This window comes from Garra rufa, chromosome 17 (assembly GCF_049309525.1).
Source record: "Garra rufa chromosome 17, GarRuf1.0, whole genome shotgun sequence".
Classification (NCBI taxonomy): domain Eukaryota; kingdom Metazoa; phylum Chordata; class Actinopteri; order Cypriniformes; family Cyprinidae; genus Garra; species Garra rufa.
The window spans coordinates 39,142,120-39,163,569 of record NC_133377.1 but is presented as its reverse complement, the minus strand read 5'-3'; the positions used below and the strand labels follow the sequence as shown (position 1 = coordinate 39,163,569).

The 21,450-nt window shown below is 34.8% G+C and overlaps 1 protein-coding gene across 6 annotated transcripts in view; it reads left to right on the top strand.

Annotated features, from left to right (window-relative positions):
- col11a2 (collagen, type XI, alpha 2) overlaps positions 1–21,383 on the top strand; it is a 47,037-nt gene extending 25,654 nt beyond the window's left edge. For all 6 annotated transcript variants that reach the window (XM_073822326.1, XM_073822327.1, XM_073822328.1 and 3 more), the window contains 49 exons: positions 189–242; positions 415–468; positions 674–727; positions 885–929; positions 1,048–1,101; positions 1,274–1,318; positions 2,288–2,341; positions 2,430–2,474; positions 2,672–2,725; positions 2,875–2,919; positions 3,788–3,841; positions 4,907–4,951; positions 5,067–5,120; positions 5,240–5,347; positions 5,862–5,915; positions 6,011–6,064; positions 6,269–6,313; positions 6,394–6,447; positions 6,534–6,578; positions 6,685–6,738; positions 6,826–6,879; positions 6,981–7,034; positions 7,163–7,360; positions 7,513–7,566; positions 8,327–8,434; positions 8,520–8,627; positions 8,717–8,770; positions 8,947–9,000; positions 9,103–9,210; positions 9,309–9,362; positions 9,473–9,526; positions 9,748–9,801; positions 9,908–9,961; positions 10,056–10,163; positions 10,247–10,300; positions 11,320–11,373; positions 11,481–11,534; positions 12,126–12,179; positions 12,265–12,372; positions 12,465–12,518; positions 13,586–13,747; positions 14,078–14,131; positions 14,598–14,633; positions 14,808–14,861; positions 15,005–15,284; positions 15,369–15,481; positions 15,563–15,631; positions 17,583–17,819; positions 19,572–21,383. In XM_073822326.1, coding sequence (XP_073678427.1) covers positions 189–242; positions 415–468; positions 674–727; positions 885–929; positions 1,048–1,101; positions 1,274–1,318; positions 2,288–2,341; positions 2,430–2,474; positions 2,672–2,725; positions 2,875–2,919; positions 3,788–3,841; positions 4,907–4,951; positions 5,067–5,120; positions 5,240–5,347; positions 5,862–5,915; positions 6,011–6,064; positions 6,269–6,313; positions 6,394–6,447; positions 6,534–6,578; positions 6,685–6,738; positions 6,826–6,879; positions 6,981–7,034; positions 7,163–7,360; positions 7,513–7,566; positions 8,327–8,434; positions 8,520–8,627; positions 8,717–8,770; positions 8,947–9,000; positions 9,103–9,210; positions 9,309–9,362; positions 9,473–9,526; positions 9,748–9,801; positions 9,908–9,961; positions 10,056–10,163; positions 10,247–10,300; positions 11,320–11,373; positions 11,481–11,534; positions 12,126–12,179; positions 12,265–12,372; positions 12,465–12,518; positions 13,586–13,747; positions 14,078–14,131; positions 14,598–14,633; positions 14,808–14,861; positions 15,005–15,284; positions 15,369–15,481; positions 15,563–15,631; positions 17,583–17,819; positions 19,572–19,718 — 3,717 coding nt within the window. In that variant the 3' untranslated portion in view covers positions 19,719–21,383. The remainder of the gene's footprint in view (positions 1–188; positions 243–414; positions 469–673; positions 728–884; positions 930–1,047; positions 1,102–1,273; positions 1,319–2,287; positions 2,342–2,429; positions 2,475–2,671; positions 2,726–2,874; positions 2,920–3,787; positions 3,842–4,906; positions 4,952–5,066; positions 5,121–5,239; positions 5,348–5,861; positions 5,916–6,010; positions 6,065–6,268; positions 6,314–6,393; positions 6,448–6,533; positions 6,579–6,684; positions 6,739–6,825; positions 6,880–6,980; positions 7,035–7,162; positions 7,361–7,512; positions 7,567–8,326; positions 8,435–8,519; positions 8,628–8,716; positions 8,771–8,946; positions 9,001–9,102; positions 9,211–9,308; positions 9,363–9,472; positions 9,527–9,747; positions 9,802–9,907; positions 9,962–10,055; positions 10,164–10,246; positions 10,301–11,319; positions 11,374–11,480; positions 11,535–12,125; positions 12,180–12,264; positions 12,373–12,464; positions 12,519–13,585; positions 13,748–14,077; positions 14,132–14,597; positions 14,634–14,807; positions 14,862–15,004; positions 15,285–15,368; positions 15,482–15,562; positions 15,632–17,582; positions 17,820–19,571) is intronic.
- Positions 21,384–21,450: the final 67 nt, after the last annotated feature.

Genomic DNA, 21,450 nt, shown 5'->3' with positions numbered 1-21,450 from the left:
TTTCCTGACTAATAAAAAAAAAACATGCAGATTTACTGTGGCACAGGCCTTATTTATGGATCAGAATATCATAGTTTCTTCAAACCAATAAGCAATACCCTAGCATCCACACATCTTGCATTCTCACCACTTGCATTTCTCTCAAGCAAAGTAATAATCTAGTTTCTTACATGTGATATTTCCATCAGGGTCGTGCTGGTGCCGATGGAGCCAGAGGAATGCCAGGAGAGTCTGGAATTAAGGTTGGATATATTCGTATTGGATAAAATTGTCTTCTGCGTGTGATTCATTTGTGTGTTTTTGTGTTAATCCAGCTCTGAAACGTCTATCCCATAGAAATCACCTTCAACTTGAGTCTTTTGAGCAGCGTCTGTAGTTTATAATGTCATGTATGTGTATGTTTTTCGATATTAGGGCGACCGTGGCTTTGATGGCCTTCCTGGTTTGCCTGGTGACAAGGGTTATCGTGTAAGTGTTGACATCTTAACATCATTGTTAATGTTAAGCTCTGTTTCAAAACATAATGAGCTTATAAAGCAGCATAATTATGGCTTCTATTACACTGGATGTTTTTTAGCTAAAATCGAATGTAGCTTTCAATGTGTACACAGATTTTGAACGTAGCTATAGTTATGTTAAAATGTTTAATTTATTTAATTTTATATTTTTAAAGGGTCAAACTGGAGGAATGGGACCCCCAGGACCCCCTGGAGAGGACGGAGAAAGGGTACTTTTCAAGAATTTTGTACTGTTACAGTAAATTAACAATAATCAATATGATTTATGTTATGAATTTCTGTTTGAATATCTGTTGGTTTTTTTAGAAAGCAAAACTAATTTGAATCTTAAATCTAATTGTCCTCTTCCAACTTGACATTTGTCAGGGAGATGATGGAGACGTTGGACCTAGAGGTCTTCCCGGCGAACCGGTGAGTGTTTCTGTCTCCCAGACACTGTAGACACTATCAAACACAGTCATATATGATAGTACCATTTAATGTAGGAGCTGCTTTATGTTCTTTGATTAACTTCTTTCTTATTCTATAGGGGCCCCGTGGGTTGCTGGGGCCTAAAGGGCCTTCTGGACTTCCTGGACCTCCTGTAAGTTTTCATTAAAAGCCTAGCTAGAAATACTACATAATAAAGTTTAAAATTTAACCTGCAATAGTTGCACAGTGACTCCAACACACTGTCATACAAACGAAAGATTTGAAACTTGTGGATATCCAGATCTTTTTTTCTTTCATTTCTCCATATTATCTGTCTATGTTAGGGAGTTCGCGGAAATGACGGTCCACATGGTCCAAAAGGAAACTTGGTAAGTAAATCTGAGCTCTCTGACATTTCTCTAACAGTGCATACTGTAGAAATATGCAATAATTAGCGTACACTGCCGATAAAAAGTTTGGGATCAGTATGATTTTTTATGTATTTTAAATAAGTTTCTAATGCTAATCAAGGCTACATTTATCAAGTATCAAAAATACTGAAAAACATTAATATTGTGAAATATTATTACGATGTAAATTACGTTCTTGTATTTTAATGTACATTAAAAATCGAATTTATTTCTGTGATCAAAGCTGGATTTTTCAGCATCATTACTAAAGTATTCAGTATCACATGATCCTTTAGAAATAATTCTAATATGCTGATTTGCTATCAGTGCTGGAAACAGTTGTGGTGCTTATTATGTTTTTGGAACTTGTCATTCTTCGATTAATAAAAAGTTAAGAAGAACAGCATTTTTTTAAAAATAGAAATCTTTTCTAACAGTACACACTACTGTTCAAAAGTCAGTAAATTTTTATTCTTTCTTTTTTGAAAGAAATTATTACTTTTATTCAGCAAGGATGTGTTTAATTAATAAAAAGTGATAGCAAAGACTTATATTGTTAGAAAAGGTTTATATTTTGAATTAGATGATTTCTGAAGGATCATGTGACACTGAAGACTGAAGTAATGGCTTATGAAAATTTATCTTTGCATTAGAGGAAAAAACATATTTTACTGTATATAAAATAGAAACCATTATTTTAAATTGTAATAACATTTCACAATATTACATTTATTTTTCTGTATTTTTGATCAAATAAATGCAATCTTGATGAGTGTAAGAGACTTTAAAAACCATTAGAAGTCTTACTGATGTCAGACTTTTGAATGTGCAACATGTATGTGAGTAATAGGTTAAATATTAATAATAACAGCAATCAGAAAATGTAACAGAAAAAAGTAGTATATGAAAAAATCAACCTTTCGTTCTCATTGTCTTCTATTTTTTAAGGGACCTCAAGGAGAGCCTGGTCCTCCAGGACAGCAGGGGGCACCAGGAACACAGGTGAACAATGGGTCTATTACAAATTTAATGACAAATGTACAAAATCATAGTGAAGTGTATTAAATATCATTGTTTTTCTGTGTCATAGGGAATGCCAGGTCCACAGGGTGCTATTGGACCACCAGGAGAGAAGGTGAGATTTTTTTATGATTGCAGAACACAAAGCAAACATTATTAATAACCAATGCATGTGCTTTACAGAACTGCCACTTTGAAGTCTGCATTTGATAAAAAAATGACACACTTGTCCAAATACATGTCCAAACTTATTCTGACATCATCAAGTATGTTAAATGCAATTTTAATGCCTTTTTGTATGTCTATTAAAAGGGACCCACAGGAAAGCCAGGTCTACCAGGAATGCCTGGTGCTGACGGTCCTCCTGTAAGTCCTAATTCTGATTCAAAATATTCAAAATAAGCTTGTTGCCTTGGTATGTTAACATATTTCAGTTCATGTCCATTATTAGTTTATTTAAATTGGCAACCTGTGGTAAAGAATAAAGAATATGCCATTCTTGTTTGTCTTAATAGGGTCATCCCGGAAAGGAAGGCCCCGGTGGAACCAAAGGAAATCAGGTGGGGTGTATGATAATACTAAGCAGAATTATATATATATATATATATATATATATATATATATATATATGTATGTATGTATGTATATATATATATATAGCTTCATAAATTAAATCTCATTGTATGCTTTCTGCATTTGTTCACTTTTTGTTTTAATTATATTATATTTATATATTATATTTATTTTATATACAGTACAGATACAGTTGGACACACCTTCTCATTCAAAGAATTTTCTTTATTTTCATGAAACTTTGCTTGAAGTATCGCCTGGGTCTCTACACATGAACTCCAGCATTGAGAACATTGTTTCTGTACACAGAGTTTACTAAAAAGAAAGGTTTTGAACAACTTTCACTGTTTGAGTTTCCTCTCGTGGCGAATTATAATAACCATTAGGTAAAAAACATTGAATAATACTTTTTATGTATGAGACTACCTCTTGAAACTCATCAAGAGAATGCCAAGAGAAAGGTGGCTACTTTGAAGAACCTAGAATGACATATTTTCAGTTGTTTCACACTTTTTTGTTATGTATATATAATTCCACATGTGTAAATTCATAGTTTTGATGCCTTCAGTGTGAATCTACAATTTTCTTAGTCATGAAAATAAAGAAAACTCTTTGAATGAGAAGATGTGTCCAAACTTTTGGTCTGTACTGCTGTATGTACATATATATATATATATATATATATATATATATATATATATATATATATATATATATTATTATTATTATTATTATTATTATTATTATTATTATTATTAATTTATTTTTTTTTTATTTTATTTTTTTTTTATGGCAGACATTTTCATAAATCCCGGTGTGTTCATATGTTGACGTAATTTTCTTGTTCATATTTAGGGTCCTAATGGTCCTCAGGGGTCTATTGGCTATCCTGGCCCTCGGGGAATTAAGGTAAAATATATATCCTCTTTAGTTAGTTTAATACAGATAGCTTTTGTTTTGATAATTTGTCCAAATGTGATGTGATCTGGGAAAACCCAACACATGGTGAAACTTTTTTTGGTTTTGATACCATATGAAAGCTAGGTTCAAGCAAGTTTTTATTTTGTCCATAGCTTTAACAAAAGTTATGGCTATCTGAATTTGGCTGAGGAAAGGAATTTTGAAAAAAAAAAAGCAGGTTTAAATCGAGAATTTGAAAATAGAAACACAGCAGTCAAGTATCACAAGTAAAATCACTTTACTGTGGTAAAAGATGTATTTTAGTCTCTGTACATGATGTAAAAGACACAAAATAACCCCAAGGAACACAGAACACTTGCAAACATTCAAACATTAAATGTATATCTGTTCATAAAACATCACAGGTTACAGCGTGCAGGCTCTCCAGTTTTTCTCCTTTTCTGCTCTGGACTTATTGCTGGACTTAATATATAACCAGACACAGACAAAGATCGTTTAAGTGAGCAGCTCCTTTAGAGTTGTTTTTATGCACTCCGCCATCTCACAATATTAATAAATAAATAAATAAATAAATAAATGTTGTGTGCTGTAGTTTACACAGGACTGGCAGGAAATGTGCATTGGTACACCTTGTTCCTTTATTTTGATAGGTTAACTATTTTTGTGGTGTTCTTATTCTTAACATAAGTGAAAGATTGCCTTTTCTGCTTGCTGCAATAAATCACAATTTTTCTGCACTAAACAAATGAATTTTGCCAAGATATTTTTAGAGATGATAGACCAGATGTTATAGACTAATAATCGAATGAAAACCTAATTTTGACAAAAAACTGACATTCTGCCTATTTTTTGGAATTTCCTAAAAATGTCCCACGGCAGCATCTGATTGGTTTTCCCAGATCGCATCACAAATGGACATTAAATCTGTGTAAATATTATGGAGGTCAATCATAAAAAAAATCACTCTGTATAATTTTTATAAACAGTTCTGTCTGTGGAGAGCTTTGTGTGTTAGTAATGGCTGATGATAACAGACTGAATATTTTGTGACAGGGAGGTCAAGGTATCCGTGGACTGAAGGGACATAAGGGAGAGAAGGTGAGTGTTTTTGGTCAAAAAACATCGTTTATCAAAATCAAAACATACATTTTTGCTACAGATTTAGGTGCAACGGTCAGTGTTAAATATTTTTTATTTTTTACTCTACTTTCAGGGAGAGGACGGATTCCCTGGAATCAAAGGAGACTTTGGTGTGAAGGGAGAAAGGGTATGTCTTCTATTTCACAAATCTTTAGTGGATAGAAACTCATCAGAATGATAACATGGTAGCACTTGACTTTATTGACCCATTTCAACTGAACATTGAGATTTGTTGTGCACCAACAGGGAGAGGTGGGAATGCCAGGCCCAAGAGGAGAGGATGGTCCTGAGGGGCCAAAGGGTCGCGTTGGTCCCCCTGGTGAAATTGGTCCTCTCGGCCTCTTGGGAGAGAAGGTTAGTTTAACTATATAAAATGAGTGGTTATAGCTGATTTTGTTTCAATATATATATCATTTAGTTATGTTTTGTATTGCCTATAATGAATAGAAATGTTATGTTTGTTATATTAAATTTATGTTTTTGAGTATAAAAGTAATAAATTTATATACAGTTAAACACCTTCAACATTTCTCACATTTTATATGGTGTAAAAAGTTTGCATTAGCAATTAAAGAAAAACACGTAAACAAAACACGATAAAGGTCAAAGTGTCTGAATATTTTTGGGTCTCAGTTTTTTTTCATTAATTTTACTGGTAGTAGTTTACTGGCTGTATTAATAATATTTAGGTATAATATATCACAGTTTACTTTATTTTGCTATCCTCACTTACATAAATGAACTGTAGTGTCCTGCACTCACTAGTGAAAAAATATCAAAAAATTATATCTGAATTATTTTTTTGTTTGACTGTATACTTTAATTGTTGGTCTAAAGATGTATTAAACACTAAATTATGTCAATCCAGGGTAAACTTGGTGTGCCTGGACTTCCTGGATATCCCGGAAGGCAAGGAATTAAGGTAAACAAAAAAGAATATTGTTTATGATGCATCATGCAGAAGTCTGTAATCAAATTTAATGCATTTTTAAATCAATCCAATGCTTGTATTGTTAGGGCTCCCTGGGTTTCCCAGGATTCCCTGGTGCTAATGGCGAGAAAGGCGCAAGGGTAAGACTGAATTTGACTAAAACTCAAATGTTAGAAATATTTATAGGTCAGCGGGATGTCTGCATTTAAGGTCAAAGTTAGTCAAAGAGTAAAGTCCTTCATTTACTTTGAAAATTTAAATAGTCCCACATAGGCTATCACCCTTTATTTTTAGAAAATCATTGACGATGCTGAAATATTCTGAATTGATTTTTCTTCTTCCAGGGTTTAATTGGGAAAGCTGGACCAAGAGGACAAAGAGGCCCAACAGTAAGGGCCCATTTTAAATTTAAAATCTCGTCTCTCATCTTACATTACATTACATCAAAAAAATGTTTTAATCTTATTAGGGTCCTAGAGGCCAGAGAGGACCTCGTGGGTCAACAGGAAAACCAGGTGCTAAGGTATGAGAATATTTAAAAAAAAAAAAAGTTAGATCATTGCTGACAATTAGAGATGAATGTGTAACTAATACATTTTGATGTTTTAGGGCGGATCTGGCAGTGATGGGCCTCCTGGACCTCCTGGGGAGAGAGTATGTATATTTGTATATTTCAACTTTATTTTATCGATTTAAAACCTTTAAGTCTCGATTTTTGCTTCCACTTTGATGTATTTATAATGTTTCTGTATTTGTTTAGGGACTAACTGGACCTCAAGGACCTAATGGATTCCCTGGGCCAAAGGGACCTCCTGTAAGTAACAGTTTATTAGTTTGATCTTATGCTTAGAAACTTTTGCTTTTCTCTATTACTTATTGACATGTTGATTGATTTTTGAAGGGACCTCCCGGAAAGGATGGACTGCCTGGACACCCTGGACAAAGAGGCGAAGTTGTATGTATCTTTATTTTTTATCTGTTTAAGGGACAATATTTACTGTGATCAAAGCTGTACAGCAGTGTATATATTTTCACCTGTTTTTATTTTATTCTTAGGGTTTCCAAGGCAAAGTGGGACCACCTGGGCCACCCGGAGTTGTTGGACCACAGGTGAGTTTAGTGCTTTTATCAAGCAAAATTAGTCTTTCTCTCAACAAGCGGTTATTAAAATTAATCAAAGATCAATATATATTACAAATCAATTGTACAAGCTTTACTCAAATCTAGTTCTTGTTTAGGGTCCCTCTGGTGAGACTGGTCCGATGGGTGAGCGTGGTCATTCAGGACCCCCAGGACCACCCGGTGAGCAAGGTCTTTCTGGGCCTTCTGGTAAAGAGGGAACCAAAGGAGATCCCGGTCCCCCCGGCGGCCCCGGTAAAGACGGACCCTCTGGACTGAGAGGATTCCCAGGAGAGAGAGGACTGCCAGGAACACCAGTAATAATACTCACCCATTCTAGCATTCTTATTTTATACAGTATTAATTATAAAATCTTTTCTTTTTCTTGAGTTTGATCAACTAACCCAACTTTAAAACTGCACATAAATCTTTCTATACCTTACTAAACTCTACCTTTGTGTTTCCATAGGGCGGTGGAGGATTGAAAGGAAATGAAGGCCCTGCTGGACCACCTGGACCTGCTGTATGTTGCTCATAATAAGCAAAACATTAAAAATATCAAGTAGATACACATTTAAAAAATAAAATTTCTTTATTGGAATTAACTGTTCAATGAAGAATCTTTAACATCTATGAAACTTTCATTGCACAAAAGGGTCTATATACTTCGAAAATGTCTTTTAGATTAGAAAATGTTCTTCACACTATATAAAAATGGCTAAAAGGTCCTTTGGGGAACCCAAAATGTTTTTTCTATGGCATCACTGCAAAAACTTCCTTTAATTTTAAGCGTGATACATTGATTAGTGATTAGTGCCGCACTGACTTATGAATTCATATTGATATTGCTTATATTTCACCCCAAAATTGAAATGAAAAATAAGAGATAAACAAACGGACTGTTTTTAAATAACAATCAAACACATAAAATCATTATTTTTTAATAATTTAAATTAAAAATAGTATAGCAATACAATACCATAATGTTTACTGCATTCTAAGTTTACAGTTTAAATTTTATGTACAATTTTAATTATTTTTTATAAATTTCGTTTTTGTATTAGAGTGAGATAGAAAGTTATTTATGTGCTTAATTATGAAAATAATGAAAACATTTATTTTATTTTTTATTTTGACTGTAGGATGAAGTAATATTAGTAAGAATTTATGATCATTTTTATCATTTTTATCATCTGTAAGAATTTTTTTATTTTTGAGATTTTTGATATATTGAGATTATATTTTGGTCTTTCAGTCTGTTACTTAATTGAATTTCTATGCAGGGATCACCTGGAGAGAGAGGACAAGCTGGTACTGCAGGTCCTGTTGGCCCACCTGGACGACCTGGACCTCAGGGGCCCCCTGGAGCTGCGGGAGAAAAGGGAGTGCCAGTAAGTGTCTACTTTCAAGATTGCACCTCATCTCTAATGCAGATTTACGTGTAGGCCTGTAAAATAAGATAATCCTGTTTTACAGGGAGAGAAAGGTCCAATTGGTCCAGCTGGTCGTGACGGCATCCAAGGTCCAGTTGGTCTCCCAGGCCCTGCTGGACCTCCAGGTACCGCTGGAGAGGATGGAGACAAGGTCAGTGACCTCTTCATATCATGATCTCAAATGATCACTGTTATCTGGATGTTCCTGTGAAATATCAATTTGAATGGTTTTATGTGTAGGGAGAGGTTGGAGAGCCAGGACAAAAGGGAGCTAAAGGATCCAAGGGAGAACATGTGAGTAATTTGTAAAATCAGAAACAGATTCTTGTTTCAATAGACATGTGTCAACAAAGTGTATAAAGCCATTTCAGTGGCTTTTAAATTGTGAAATTCTTGCATGCTTAGATTGTGTTTCCCCTGTTTTACTGTGCACAATATCAATCTATAATCAATTATTTCCATATTTACAGGGTCCTCCTGGTCCACCTGGGACAATGGGTCCTGTTGGACAGCCTGGTGCAGCTGTAAGTGTGATTCGATACAATAAATGGGATCAAAAATTAATTCATTGGCAGTCAAATTATTATATCATTTTCTGATCGACCCCATTTTAAATCGGTTCTCAGGGTGCTGATGGTGAAACAGGTGCCAGAGGTCAACAGGGACCATTTGGCGCTAAGGGAGATGAAGGTACAAGAGGATTTCCTGGACCTCCAGGCCCCATCGGACTTCAGGTACTGCATTCAGATTGAATTTTATCCGCTCTCACCAATTAAAATTTACAGTACACACTGGATGTTTTAGCTCTTTGTACTTCATTCCCCTTCATTAGGGTTTGCCAGGCCCATCTGGAGAAAAAGGAGAGACAGGAGATGTTGGTCCACTGGTGAGTCTGAATATTTTGATTTAAAGGCAGTTTTATTCTGTGTTATGCACTGTGAATCACCCTATTATGCCCTTTATAACCTAACCTTTTTTGCTTATGTATTTTTGTAGGGTCCTCCTGGTCCTCCAGGTCCACGTGGTCCAGCTGGTCCTAATGGTGCTGATGTAAGAAACTTATTTTTCTCTATAAAAGATTCAACATAATCATATGTTTTATAATCATTATGCAGTGACTGTCTAGAATTCTTGATTCAGATTGGCCAATCATGGCATTCTGTGATCATTTAATTTACCATTTTTTGATATTTTAATGCATATAATTTGTAAGTCACTTTAAATAAAAGCATCTGAAAAATGACTAAAATGTAATATCCTTAATTCTTCAGGGTCCACAAGGTCCCCCAGGAGGTTTGGGTAATCCAGGTCCCATAGGAGAGAAGGCATGTATAAAAGAGCTCAACTTTTTGTATGGATGACGACTTTATGATCGATAGGATTAGCAGACCTGATTGATGGCACTTGACGTCTTTTTATTTGTCTTGACAGGGTGAGCCTGGTGAATCCGGTCCACCTGGTGTTGGTGGAGAGCCAGGAAAATTGGTGAGAATTTTTATAGTTGAAACTTTTTTATCATTCTCCTAAAGCTGTAAAAATGCACAGCTAACATTTTATTGGTTTGCTTATCCAATGGCAGGGCCCGAGAGGAGAGCGTGGTGAGAAGGGAGAGGCTGGGCAGCCGGGCACCGCTGGTCCTGCTGGTGGTAAAGGACCCCCTGGAGATGACGGACCCAAAGGAAACCCTGTATGTATAAAACATGGCATAGCTTTGAAATGAAAAATAGGTCTATCTGTGACTCTTCAGCAGCTGATGTTTGTGTTTTCAAGGGTCCTGTTGGTTTCCCTGGTGATCCTGGTCCCCCTGGTGAAGTTGGACCACGTGTGAGTAGAGCTGTCATTTAAACACTAATACATGACATGGAATTCGAGAGGAATGTAATGGTATTATCAATATCTTCTTATCTTGATTGTGGTCAGATGATGATATGAGACGATAGGTCATCCGGGCAAAAAGCATAGTTTTTAAAATATATTTCAACTTGTTATTCTAACATAAAAGGTCTTTAAAGCTGTGTTTTGGGCCATTATGCTTTGGAACAGTATCTGTCAAACAAGCTAAAACCAAAGCACAATATGGCTTAATCCCTTCATCAAGTCTGTTTTCGCTACATGATTCAAACTGAAGCACACACTTAGTTCAGGTGATCACCTCGTGATCCGGTGTTTTCCGTGCCTCAAAACATCTCAGTTCACAGTGAATGCAGTGAACTTGTTTTTGTGCATGTGCTGTGAATTTAGCGCACGTTTGTGAACGCAACGGCCACCAGTTATGCTTTATTTTCGTGGCTAGTGATTACAGCATTTCACTAGATTTGTGCACGCATTTTTGTAAGCCTATTTTCACTGAAACTGGAATTTTTTGTCAAAATAAAAGCTCTACTGCCATTTCCATCAAAATAAAAGCTTAAAAGTGCAGTATGAATTGCTGACAGCTAGCAGTTTAAATGGGTAACGTTACTGCAGTCCAAATTCAAAATGCCCCTTTCAAGTGTAGAAATTAGAAAAGAAGTATTGTACTGTAATTTACTTACTGTAGTGTAAAGCAAAAATTATATACCTATGAAATATTCATTTTCATTTATTTTACATTGATGTTATTACATCAATGTGCATTAGAAAATTAAATTTTTTCCCAATGTCTTCATTAGTCTTTTTTTTATTTTTATAAATCTCGTATCATGGACCAAATATTGAGATATTATTGTATCAAGAGATTTTTATTTTGTTACATTCCTAGGATTTGACCATTCGTACATTCTTTATACATGTTCATTATCTTACTTTATATGATTTGTCAGTACAAGAAAAAATGTTTGACTTTTATCTGACCTTCTTTACAGGGCCAAGATGGTGCAAAGGGTGAAAGAGGAGAGGATGGAGAACAAGGAGAAGCTGTAAGTGATCATCTTCCTGTTTGTAAAGTGCACATCTTCCTTTTGCACACTTCTAAGGTGATATTAGCATATATTGTGTTTACTGAACTATTTTTGCATGGCTTTAGGGTTCACCTGGACCAACCGGTGAGAACGGACCACCTGGAGCTCCAGGAAAGAGAGTAAGATCACCTCATTTTACCACAGCCCAACATAGCAATTCTCATATGTGACCCTGGACCACAAAACCAGTCTTAAGTAGCACAGGTATATTTGTAGCCATAACCAAAAATATATTGTATATTTTTCTTTTATTTAGTGTTTATTATAAGATATTTAGTAAATTTCTTACCCTTAATGTATCAAACGTAATTTTTCATTAGAAATATGCATTGCTAATAACTTCATTTGGACAACTTTAAAGGTGATTTCCTCAATATTAAATTTTTTTTGCACCCTCTGATTCCAGATTTTCGAATAGTTGTATCTCGGCCAAATATTATCCTATCTCAACAAACCATACATCAATTTAAAGCTTATTTATTAAATATTTATAAATTAAAAAACAGACCCTTTTGACTGGTTTGTGATCCAGGGTCACATATGTTCATTTGTGAGCTCTGTATTTTTGTATAAAGATCATTGATGCTGTATTTCATTGTAGCATAGTGTAATTTTATCTATGTGTTTGGTTTGCAAAAAATATTAAACAGGGTCCCATAGAAAAATACATATTTCTGGTCTCTAAATTGTTTGCTATGTTCATATTTCAGGGTCCTCCAGGCACAAGGGGACCAGAGGGTCGTCAGGGAGAGAAAGGAAGCAAGGTAAGGCTATTTCAATGAAAGAAAATACAACTGCAACAAATAAGCAGGCTTCCTTTAGTTCTTTTCCTCCTGTAATCTTTTATAGGGAGATTCAGGTGCTCTTGGCCCTCCAGGAAAGACAGGCCCTGTGGGGCCACAGGGTCCACCAGGAAAAACAGGAACTGAGGGTCTAAGAGGGTTGCCTGGAACAGTGGTATGATATTGAAATTGTGATATTTTTCTGTTTATTTAACAAAAACTAATAAAGTTCATATCAAAATTATCTTCTAATTACTCTTTATTTAGGGCGAGCAAGGTTCTCCAGGTGCTGCTGGCCAGAAGGGACCTCCTGGACCAATGGTAAGAGCCTCTGTGTTAAAATATTACAGGAAACACACATTTTATGGAGGGGCATGTTAGGGAAAAAAGTTTGTTAAGAAGAGTATAACTGCACACTCATTAAAGGAGAAGTTTACTTCCGAAACAAAAATGTACAGATAATTTACTCACCCTCTTGTCATCCAAGAGATTTGTCTGTCTTTCTTCAGTCGTAAAGAAACTGTTTTTTAAGGAAAACTTTTCAGGATTTTATCCATATAGTGGACTTCTATGGTGCCCCCGAGTTTGAACTTCCAAAATGCAGTTTAAATGCAGCTTCAAAGGGCTCTAAATGATCCCAGCCGAGGAAGAAGGGTCTTATCTAGCGAAGCAATCTGTAATTAAAATAAAAAAATCAATTTTAAAAGAGGAGATGGGAGTTTTTCGACATACCCTAACTGTCTTGAACTGGAATTCACAGAGTCAACACAGCTAGAGAAGACGAGCATTTGAGGTTAAAAAATATATAAATTCTCTCTTTTTTTTAAATAACCGATCGCTTCGCTAGATAAGACCCTTCTTCCTCAGCTGGGATTGTTTAGAGCCCTTTGAAGCTGCATTTGAAGCTGCATTTTGGAAGTTCAAACTCTGGGGCACCATAGAAGTCCACTATATGGAGAAAAATCCTGAAATGTTTGCTCCAAAAAATTTCCTCCAAATGGAGAACATAGTAAATACAGTCGACAGTTACTCACAGTATTCAATAATGCGTTAACAATCTTGGCCAATTTAAATAACAGACTAGTCCATATATCACATTACATCTCCTAGACAAGCTTAACATCAATGAGACACAAAAAAGTCTCAAAAGACCAGTACAGCATAAGCAGAGATTTCTGGTTATGTTGTGTTGGTCTTTTGAGACTTTTTTTGTGGTTTGTTGATAATAATGAACTTGTCCAGTTACACTCTTCTTTACAAAGACATGCTGTATTGACAAATATACAGTAATGGATTGAGTATTCAATGTACAAGTATTAATATCTGAAGTTTCATGAGGTATAAGTCTGTATATTGAAGTCCAAATTGTTTTTCCCCTCCTCTCACAGGGTCCTCCAGGTTTGGCAGGTCTTCGTGGTGACCCCGGTGCTAAGGGTGAGAAGGGACATCCAGGTATGCTTGGTCTGATTGGGCCTCCAGGAGAACAGGGAGAGAAGGGAGACAGAGGCCTGCCAGGACCTCAGGGATCATTAGGACCCAAGGGAGAAACGGTATGAGTATAAGTCTGATCACGTCCTACTCAAATCGAAATCAGACCATAGGCAAAGACAATCAAACTAAAATTTATTCAGACACCTTCAACATTTATCACAGTTTTTGGTAATAATATATGACACGAACTCAAGAGTTAAACTGTGTCAAAACAAATTCATCTTGATAATGTCAGATAACTTTCATAGAAAGGTATGTAACAAAACGAATCTCTCCAAACCTAAACTTTTAAAAGGTAGTTAGATACAAAACTTTCATAGTTCATATCCTATTTCATATCATCAAATATCATGTTTTTTCTCCTTATTTCTTAATGTGTTTTATTGTAGGGTATGCCTGGAGGAACTGGCCCTCTTGGTCCATCAGGTCCTGCTGGTATGCCTGTGAGTAAAATTGCAATTTCTGAATTTTGTAGAGCTGTTTTTCATATCAAATTTTCATATCATCAGTACCATCAGTACAAATCCAGGTCCAAAAAACAAGTCCAATAAAGTGCATCGATCCAAAATAAAAAGTGCCTCACATGGCTCTGGAGGGGTCAGTAAAAGCCTCCTGTAGCAAACCGATGTGTTTTTGTAAGAAAGAAATCCATATTTAAAACGTAAGAATCACTAATCGAGCCATTTGTGCCAGACTTATGTGAAAAATAATGCAGTTTTCGAAACCACCAAGCATGAGAGCATGTTCTAGTTCACCCCCAAAACAAAATAAAGACATAGGAAAATATTTCAAAATATTTTGGAAAAAAATTCAAAATATGAAAATTGTGTCAGTGTCCAAATGGACCTGACTGTATAATCTCAAAACTGGTATCTCTGATTAAAACTGAATGGATGTGGTTTTTCACAGGGTGCAAGGGGTATCAAAGGAGCTAAAGGTGCCAGTGTGAGTAATCCTTGTGAAATCCTTCCTTAAATATTTGAAATGATCATAAAATGTTCTTAACATAACACATATCAAATGCCACGGAATGGAAATAAAGTATTATACATAGGTCACATGTCTTATACTTTACAATGCAATGACACTAATTTTGTGTATCATATCTCTGTGGTACAGGGTGGAGCTGGTCCTAAAGGAGAAAAAGGTGTACAAGGACCACCAGGACCACCTGTGAGTACTGTTATCTTCAGTACTAGTATTTTTGATGACAAATCTTCAAAAAAACACACAATCATTTAAGACGAAAATAAAAGGAGATCATCCCAGAGTTCCCACATCCTTGAAATGCAACTATGTTCTCCTTTTTCTTTTAGGGACCTCCTGGTGATGTCATCCAGCCGCTGCCCATTCAGATCCCCAAGAAGTCCAAGCGCTCCATCGACGCCAGTAAGATGCTCTCTGAGACTGACACTGAGGCTGCCGACGCCACGGGCACAGAGTTCCTGACCGGAAACGAAGGAATGGAGGAGATCTATGGCTCACTCAATTCCCTGCGGCAAGAGATCGAGAGCATGCGCTTCCCACTGGGAACACAGGAAAGCCCGGCCCGCACCTGCCAGGACCTCCACCTCAGCCAACCAGATCTGAAAGATGGTACGATCATCTGAATGTGATTGACACGTTCCGTGACTAACAGAAACAATTTTGCATTCGAATCATTCTTATTCTTTTATTCAGGCGAGTACTGGATTGATCCAAATCAAGGCTGTGCTCGGGACTCTTTCAAGGTTTACTGTAACTTCACTGCTGGTGGAGAGACCTGCTTGTATCCCAGCAAAGCTGTGGAAAATGTAAGAACTTGCTTTTTATATATTTTACTATATGTGAAATCTGGATTGGTCTGAATTTATGAGTCTTAAATTCTGCCCTAGGTGAAGATGAACACTTGGTCAAAGGAGAAGCCTGAGTCCTGGTTTAGTCAGTTTGCAAAGGGCAGCAAGGTGAGTTTATTGCCTCTTCAAAATCATCTCTTCAATCTGTATCTTTTATTTAGCCAGGTAATATGCATAAGTGAACCAAAACCTCTTTATTAAAGGGATAGTTTAACCAAGAATAAAAATGTTGTGATCATTTACACAAAAGAAGATACTTTGAACCATCTGGGTAACCAAACAGTTCCTGGTCCATATAGTATTTTTTTTCAATGGCTACTCACATTCTTCAAAATATATTCTTTTGGGATCAACAGAGGAGAAAAGCTCAAACCGGTTTATTTGGGGTATTCTACAGAATTGGACCAAAGTGAGAGTTGGTAACGTCTTGAAAAAAAAAGTATTTTTCTAAAAAAAAAATGTTTATGTATGAAAATTGTATAATTACCAATGCATTTCTAGATCTAGTTAATTATCATATTAAATTTTCAGACATTTTTGGAATAATTGTCCCTTTCCAAATTTGTCACTACTGGAACACAGTAATAATTGAATTAGAAAGGTATTGTAAATATATATACATTTTTCCTTGTGAAAGGCAATCTGGGAAACCAAACAGTTGCTGGTCCACATAGTATTTTTTTCCATACTATAGAAGTCGATGGCTACTGGCAACTTTGGTTACTTACATTCTTCAAAGTATCTTCTTTTGGGATCAACAGAAGAAAAAAAGCTGGTTTATTTGGGCCATTTAACAGAATTGGTCCAAAGTCAGAGCTGATTTTTTTTTTTATCTATACAAATTGTATAATATTCAAGGTACACATTTCTAGTAATTGTGAAGTTAATTCACATATGTGACCCTGGACCACAAAACCAGTCTTAAGTCGCTGGGGTATATTTGTAGCAATAGCCAAAAATACATTGTATGGGTCAAAATTATTGATTTTTCTTTTATGTCAAAAATCATTAGGAAATTAAGTAAAGATCATGTTACATTAAGATTTTTTGTAAAATTCCTACTGTAAACCTATCAAAATGTAATTTTTGATTAGTAATATGCATTGTTAAGAACTTAATTTGGCCAACTTTAAAGGTGATTTTCTCAGTATTTGGATTTTTTTGCACCCTCAGATTCCAGATTTTCAAATAGATGTATCTCGACCAAATATTGTCCTATCCTAACAAACTATACATCAATAGAAAGCTTATTTATTGAGCTTTCATGTGATATATGTATCTCAGTTTTGAAAAATTTAACCTTATGACTGGTTTTGTGGTCCAGGGTCACATATTGTATTTTGAGAAAGTTCTGGAATATTTGTCCTCTCCCCAAATGTGTCACAACTGAAACACAATAGCATATAATTTAATTAGAAGGGTTATATTGACCTATTAAGATTTTGCTTACGATTTTGTAAATGTAATTTTTTTGCTATTTTATTAACATTTTTACAGAGGTAAATCAACAACAATTACATTTTTAACAATATTTCAAATGTAATTTATGAGATTTGTAATTTATGTATTTTAAATGAAAAATTTCCTTGTAAAAGACAATCTGGGTAACCAAAGAGTTGCTGGTCCACATAGTATTTTTTTCCATAATAAAACAGACACTGTTTCGGTAGTGACGTGAAATTTGCGGGACATATTTTTTTACATTAAGTCATAATTAACAAAGAATCACAAAGATACTTTTAAAAACAACAATGGAAAAAAGTACAAAAATGATTTTAATATAATTTTCATAAGTTAGGGTTCATAAATTTAGGGGTTATTATTTGGGACAGCCACCTCCCAATTAAAAGGTGATTTTTATATTATTTAAGCTTACTGATATTTTAAATATTATGGTGGCTTTCAATAGACAATAGAAGGATCTTAGTAAACATCTAAGATTTAAATACTTGAATGGTTTTTAAATGTGTTTTTTGGTGGGACAGCAGAATGGCCCATATACAATATAGAAATGTAATATATTGTGAACCATGATGTAATGTTGTCTTTTATGTTGTAGTTTTCATATGTTGACTCGACTGGAGTGCCCGTGGGTGTTGTCCAGCTGGGATTCTTGCGGTTGCTCAGCGTTCAGGCCCGTCAAAACATAACCTACCACTGCCACCGATCAGTGGCCTGGGCGGACCTCAGTAACGACGGCGGCTACCAGAGGGCGCTACACTTCCAGGGTGCCAACGACGAAGAGCTCAGCTATGAGAGCAGCCCCTACATCAAAGCCCTCATCGACGGCTGCTCTGTAAGTTACCTCATCCTGATTAAAAACGAATTAATAGACAGATTGCAAATGTTTTTTTTTTTTTTTCTCTTTATTTTTTATTCCAAAGACAAATGCTATTATTTGTACAGAGACTGTATTTTTTACATTCTTAAACCCTCCCCAACCAACCCCGAACATACTGCCTAATATTAATGATGATATTGATTAGAATATAACAAAGATGGATATGCAATAGTTGAATAAAAATGAAAAATTAAATAAATAAATAAATAAATAAATAAATAAAGATAATTACAAATGGAAAAAGTTAAAATAAAATAAATAAATGAATAAATACATGAATAGATCAATTAAACTGGATACCATAATCAGGAATATTACAATGTCAAGGAAGTACCTAGATTGCAAATGTTTGTATGCTAAATTCAAACTAGCATTAGCATTTTAACACGTTTTTTTTTTTACATTAGATTAATATTAAATGAATTATATTTCAATTATTTAAAATGTAAAATTTTTTACATTTGTGTAAGATTAATAATGTTTCTGCTCAATAAGGCTACATTTGTTTGATAAATACATAGTGTATACATAATATAGTAAAAACAGTGATATTGTGAAATATTCTTGCAATTTAAAATAACAGTTTTCTATTGTAATATATTTTTAACATTTTAAATTAAAGTTTGGAGATAGTAAGTTTTTTTAGAAAAAATGAAAAGAAAGAGATATTAAACTTGCTCAAAATGATAGATTTTTTTTTGTAACATTAATGTCTTTACTATTTTAAAAATAAATGCTAATAAATATTCCCATTGTTTCCACAAAAATATGAATCAGCAACTGTGAAAAATCAAATATGAACTGTTTTCAACACTGTTTTAGAATTATATATAAATATAAATATATTATATATTATATAAAATATTATAAATATATTTAAAATATTAAAATATATTTAAAATATTAAAATATATTTAAAATAACTACTTTTTATTTGAATATATTTTAAAATGTAATTTATTCCTGTGATTTCAAAGCTGAATTTTAGCATCATTGCTCCAGTCGCATGATCCATCAGAAATCACTCTAATATTCTGATTTGCTGCTCAGAAAATCATTTATTATTATTATTATGTTGAAAGCAGCTGAGTAGATTTTTTGCAAGTTTCTTTGGTAAATAGAAAGTTCAGAAGAACATCATTGATCTGAAATAGAAATCTTTTGTAACATTATAAATGTCTTTATCATCACTTTTGATCAATTGAAAGCATCCTTGCTAAATAAAAAAATAATAATTTCTATTAAAATAAATAAATAAACTGACTCCAAGCTTAGTTTGGATCATTCTATTCATTAAAGAATAAAAAAACAGTTTTAAATATTGATGATAATAATAATAATAAATGTTTTTTGAACAGCAAATTGGCATATTAGAATGATTTCTGAAGGATCATGTGACACTGAAGACAGCAGTAATGATGCTGAAAATTCAGCTTTGATCACAGGAATAAATTACAATTTAAAATATATTTAAATAGAAAGCAGTTATTTTAAGTAGTAAAAACATTTCAAAATTTTTACAGTTTTTTTCTGTACTTTATATTAAATAATTGCAGGCTTGGTGAGCAAAAGAGACTTCTTTAAAAAACATAAAAAATCCTACTGCTCAAAAACTGTTTTTTTTTTTGTTCAAAATTGCAGTTAATTTATTTATTTTTTGGTCATTTAAATATGTTCTAAATATTTTTTCCCCTTCCCCCCCTGCAGTATCGCAAAGGCTTGGACAGGACAGTGCTGGAGGTGAACACACCTCAGGTGGAGCAGCTCCCCCTGCTGGACATCAGGATCTCAGACTTTGGGGAGGACAATCAGAAATTTGGTTTCGAAGTGGGACCTGTCTGTTTCCTGGGATAGACACACACATGCTGAGGGCAAGGGGAATACAATCACCGACATACACACACACACACACACACACACACACACTCACTTAATCATGCACTTAGTGCCAACACTAATAAAGACATTTGAAATCACATGTAAGAAGTGGGACACATAGATACACACACACACACACACACACACACACACACACACACACACACACTGTTGTGAAACAAAGTTGCACACAAAGTACACGCCCAGGGAAAAACACTCCCAGCAATGGAGGAGAAGAGAGCCATTCTCGCAGGAGAGAAGAGAAGATGTTCTGTGTTGGAGCAGACACTGCTGGCCTAAAGAGGAAGACCCTCCCGTTTGGGCCCCCTCTCTCTCCTACAGCTCCCCTCCCCACTGTTCCTCCTCTGAGACGTTCCACTCTTCCTACCTCCATGCCTGAGTGCTCCTTTTATAGTCCTGTGCGAAGCTCCGCCCCCTTCCTCACTTCCTTTCTAAAATAGAACGTTCCGCAGGTGCAACATTTAAACTGAGGAACGGAATCGGAGCGTGAAAGTTCCATTAGAATGATTTCGAATCGCCGATGAAAAGCCATTTCCAGTGTAAAATTGTATTGAATTTGTACATTTATGATGAAATCTGACTTTTTTTTGCCAATTTACCAGTCCAGTATTTTTCGGTGAACTTATATAAGATGGTTGTTAGCTTTTTTTTCTTTGACAATATGTACGCTATTTTGACACCCGTGGGTTTGTGACCTTTGACCTTTCGCGTGGAGAGTGTTCAGGCTGGAGTTGTGCATTAGAACCATTTGTACAGAAATATTTTATTGTATTTATTTTGTGAAACAAACAGGTGCTCACAAGAAAACAGCCGACACTTGCAGTACAAAAACAATGTGGTATTCATCTGTAATTACTTCCTGTAGTTTTTTTTTTTCCATTTATTAAATATGTAAATGAAACCCCAGAAAGCAAATCTGCCTTCTCTGTATGATATATATGCATTACTGTTCATCGCAGCTTGAGGTTTAGGAGAGTTTGGTGCGGGTGGAGACGACAGAAAAACATTGAAACGTCTCGAGATTCAGACAGCAGTGGAGAAGGGACAGGAAGAGGAAGGAGAGGGAAGGAAACTGATGGTGGTTTGTTTTTATGTATATGTTTTGTTTCTTTTTTTTAAAACATGGCGAGGGGAATGAAAAGCTATAAAAAAGTATTTGTGAATTAAACGTTGTTTGTGTGGTTTTCTCGCAAGGACAATACTGCTAGGATTGTTTTTGTCGGTGCAAGACAAACATCTGTCTTTATAAACTATGGTGCTACAACGTGTTTAATGTAAGTACTTCAGAATCTGTTTGTGTAATATATAATCTATTTAAAGAGCTGTTGGACTCCTTTGTTGTTCTTTTCCCCATTTGTCACGGTCACATGGTGCTTTTGCTAATATTTGATCTGCTTCTTCAGTCTTCTGAGCCATTTTTACCTTTCAACACCTTAGCACATCTTTTGTGTCTTAGTGAAACCACAATATGTAATCCGGCCACTTTAAACCAATTTTTAAAAACTTATAAATGATGAATTTTGTTATACTATTAGTCTGGGTTTTGAAATGTTAACTGTTTTAATTCTGACTTGATGTTGTTTTGGTCCAAACGTTCCCATTAAACCACACATCAACACATTTCCTCTTGTGTCAGCTTAATTGTTTTTTAAAAGAAGTGAGTATTCACTCTTTAATTGTATAAATA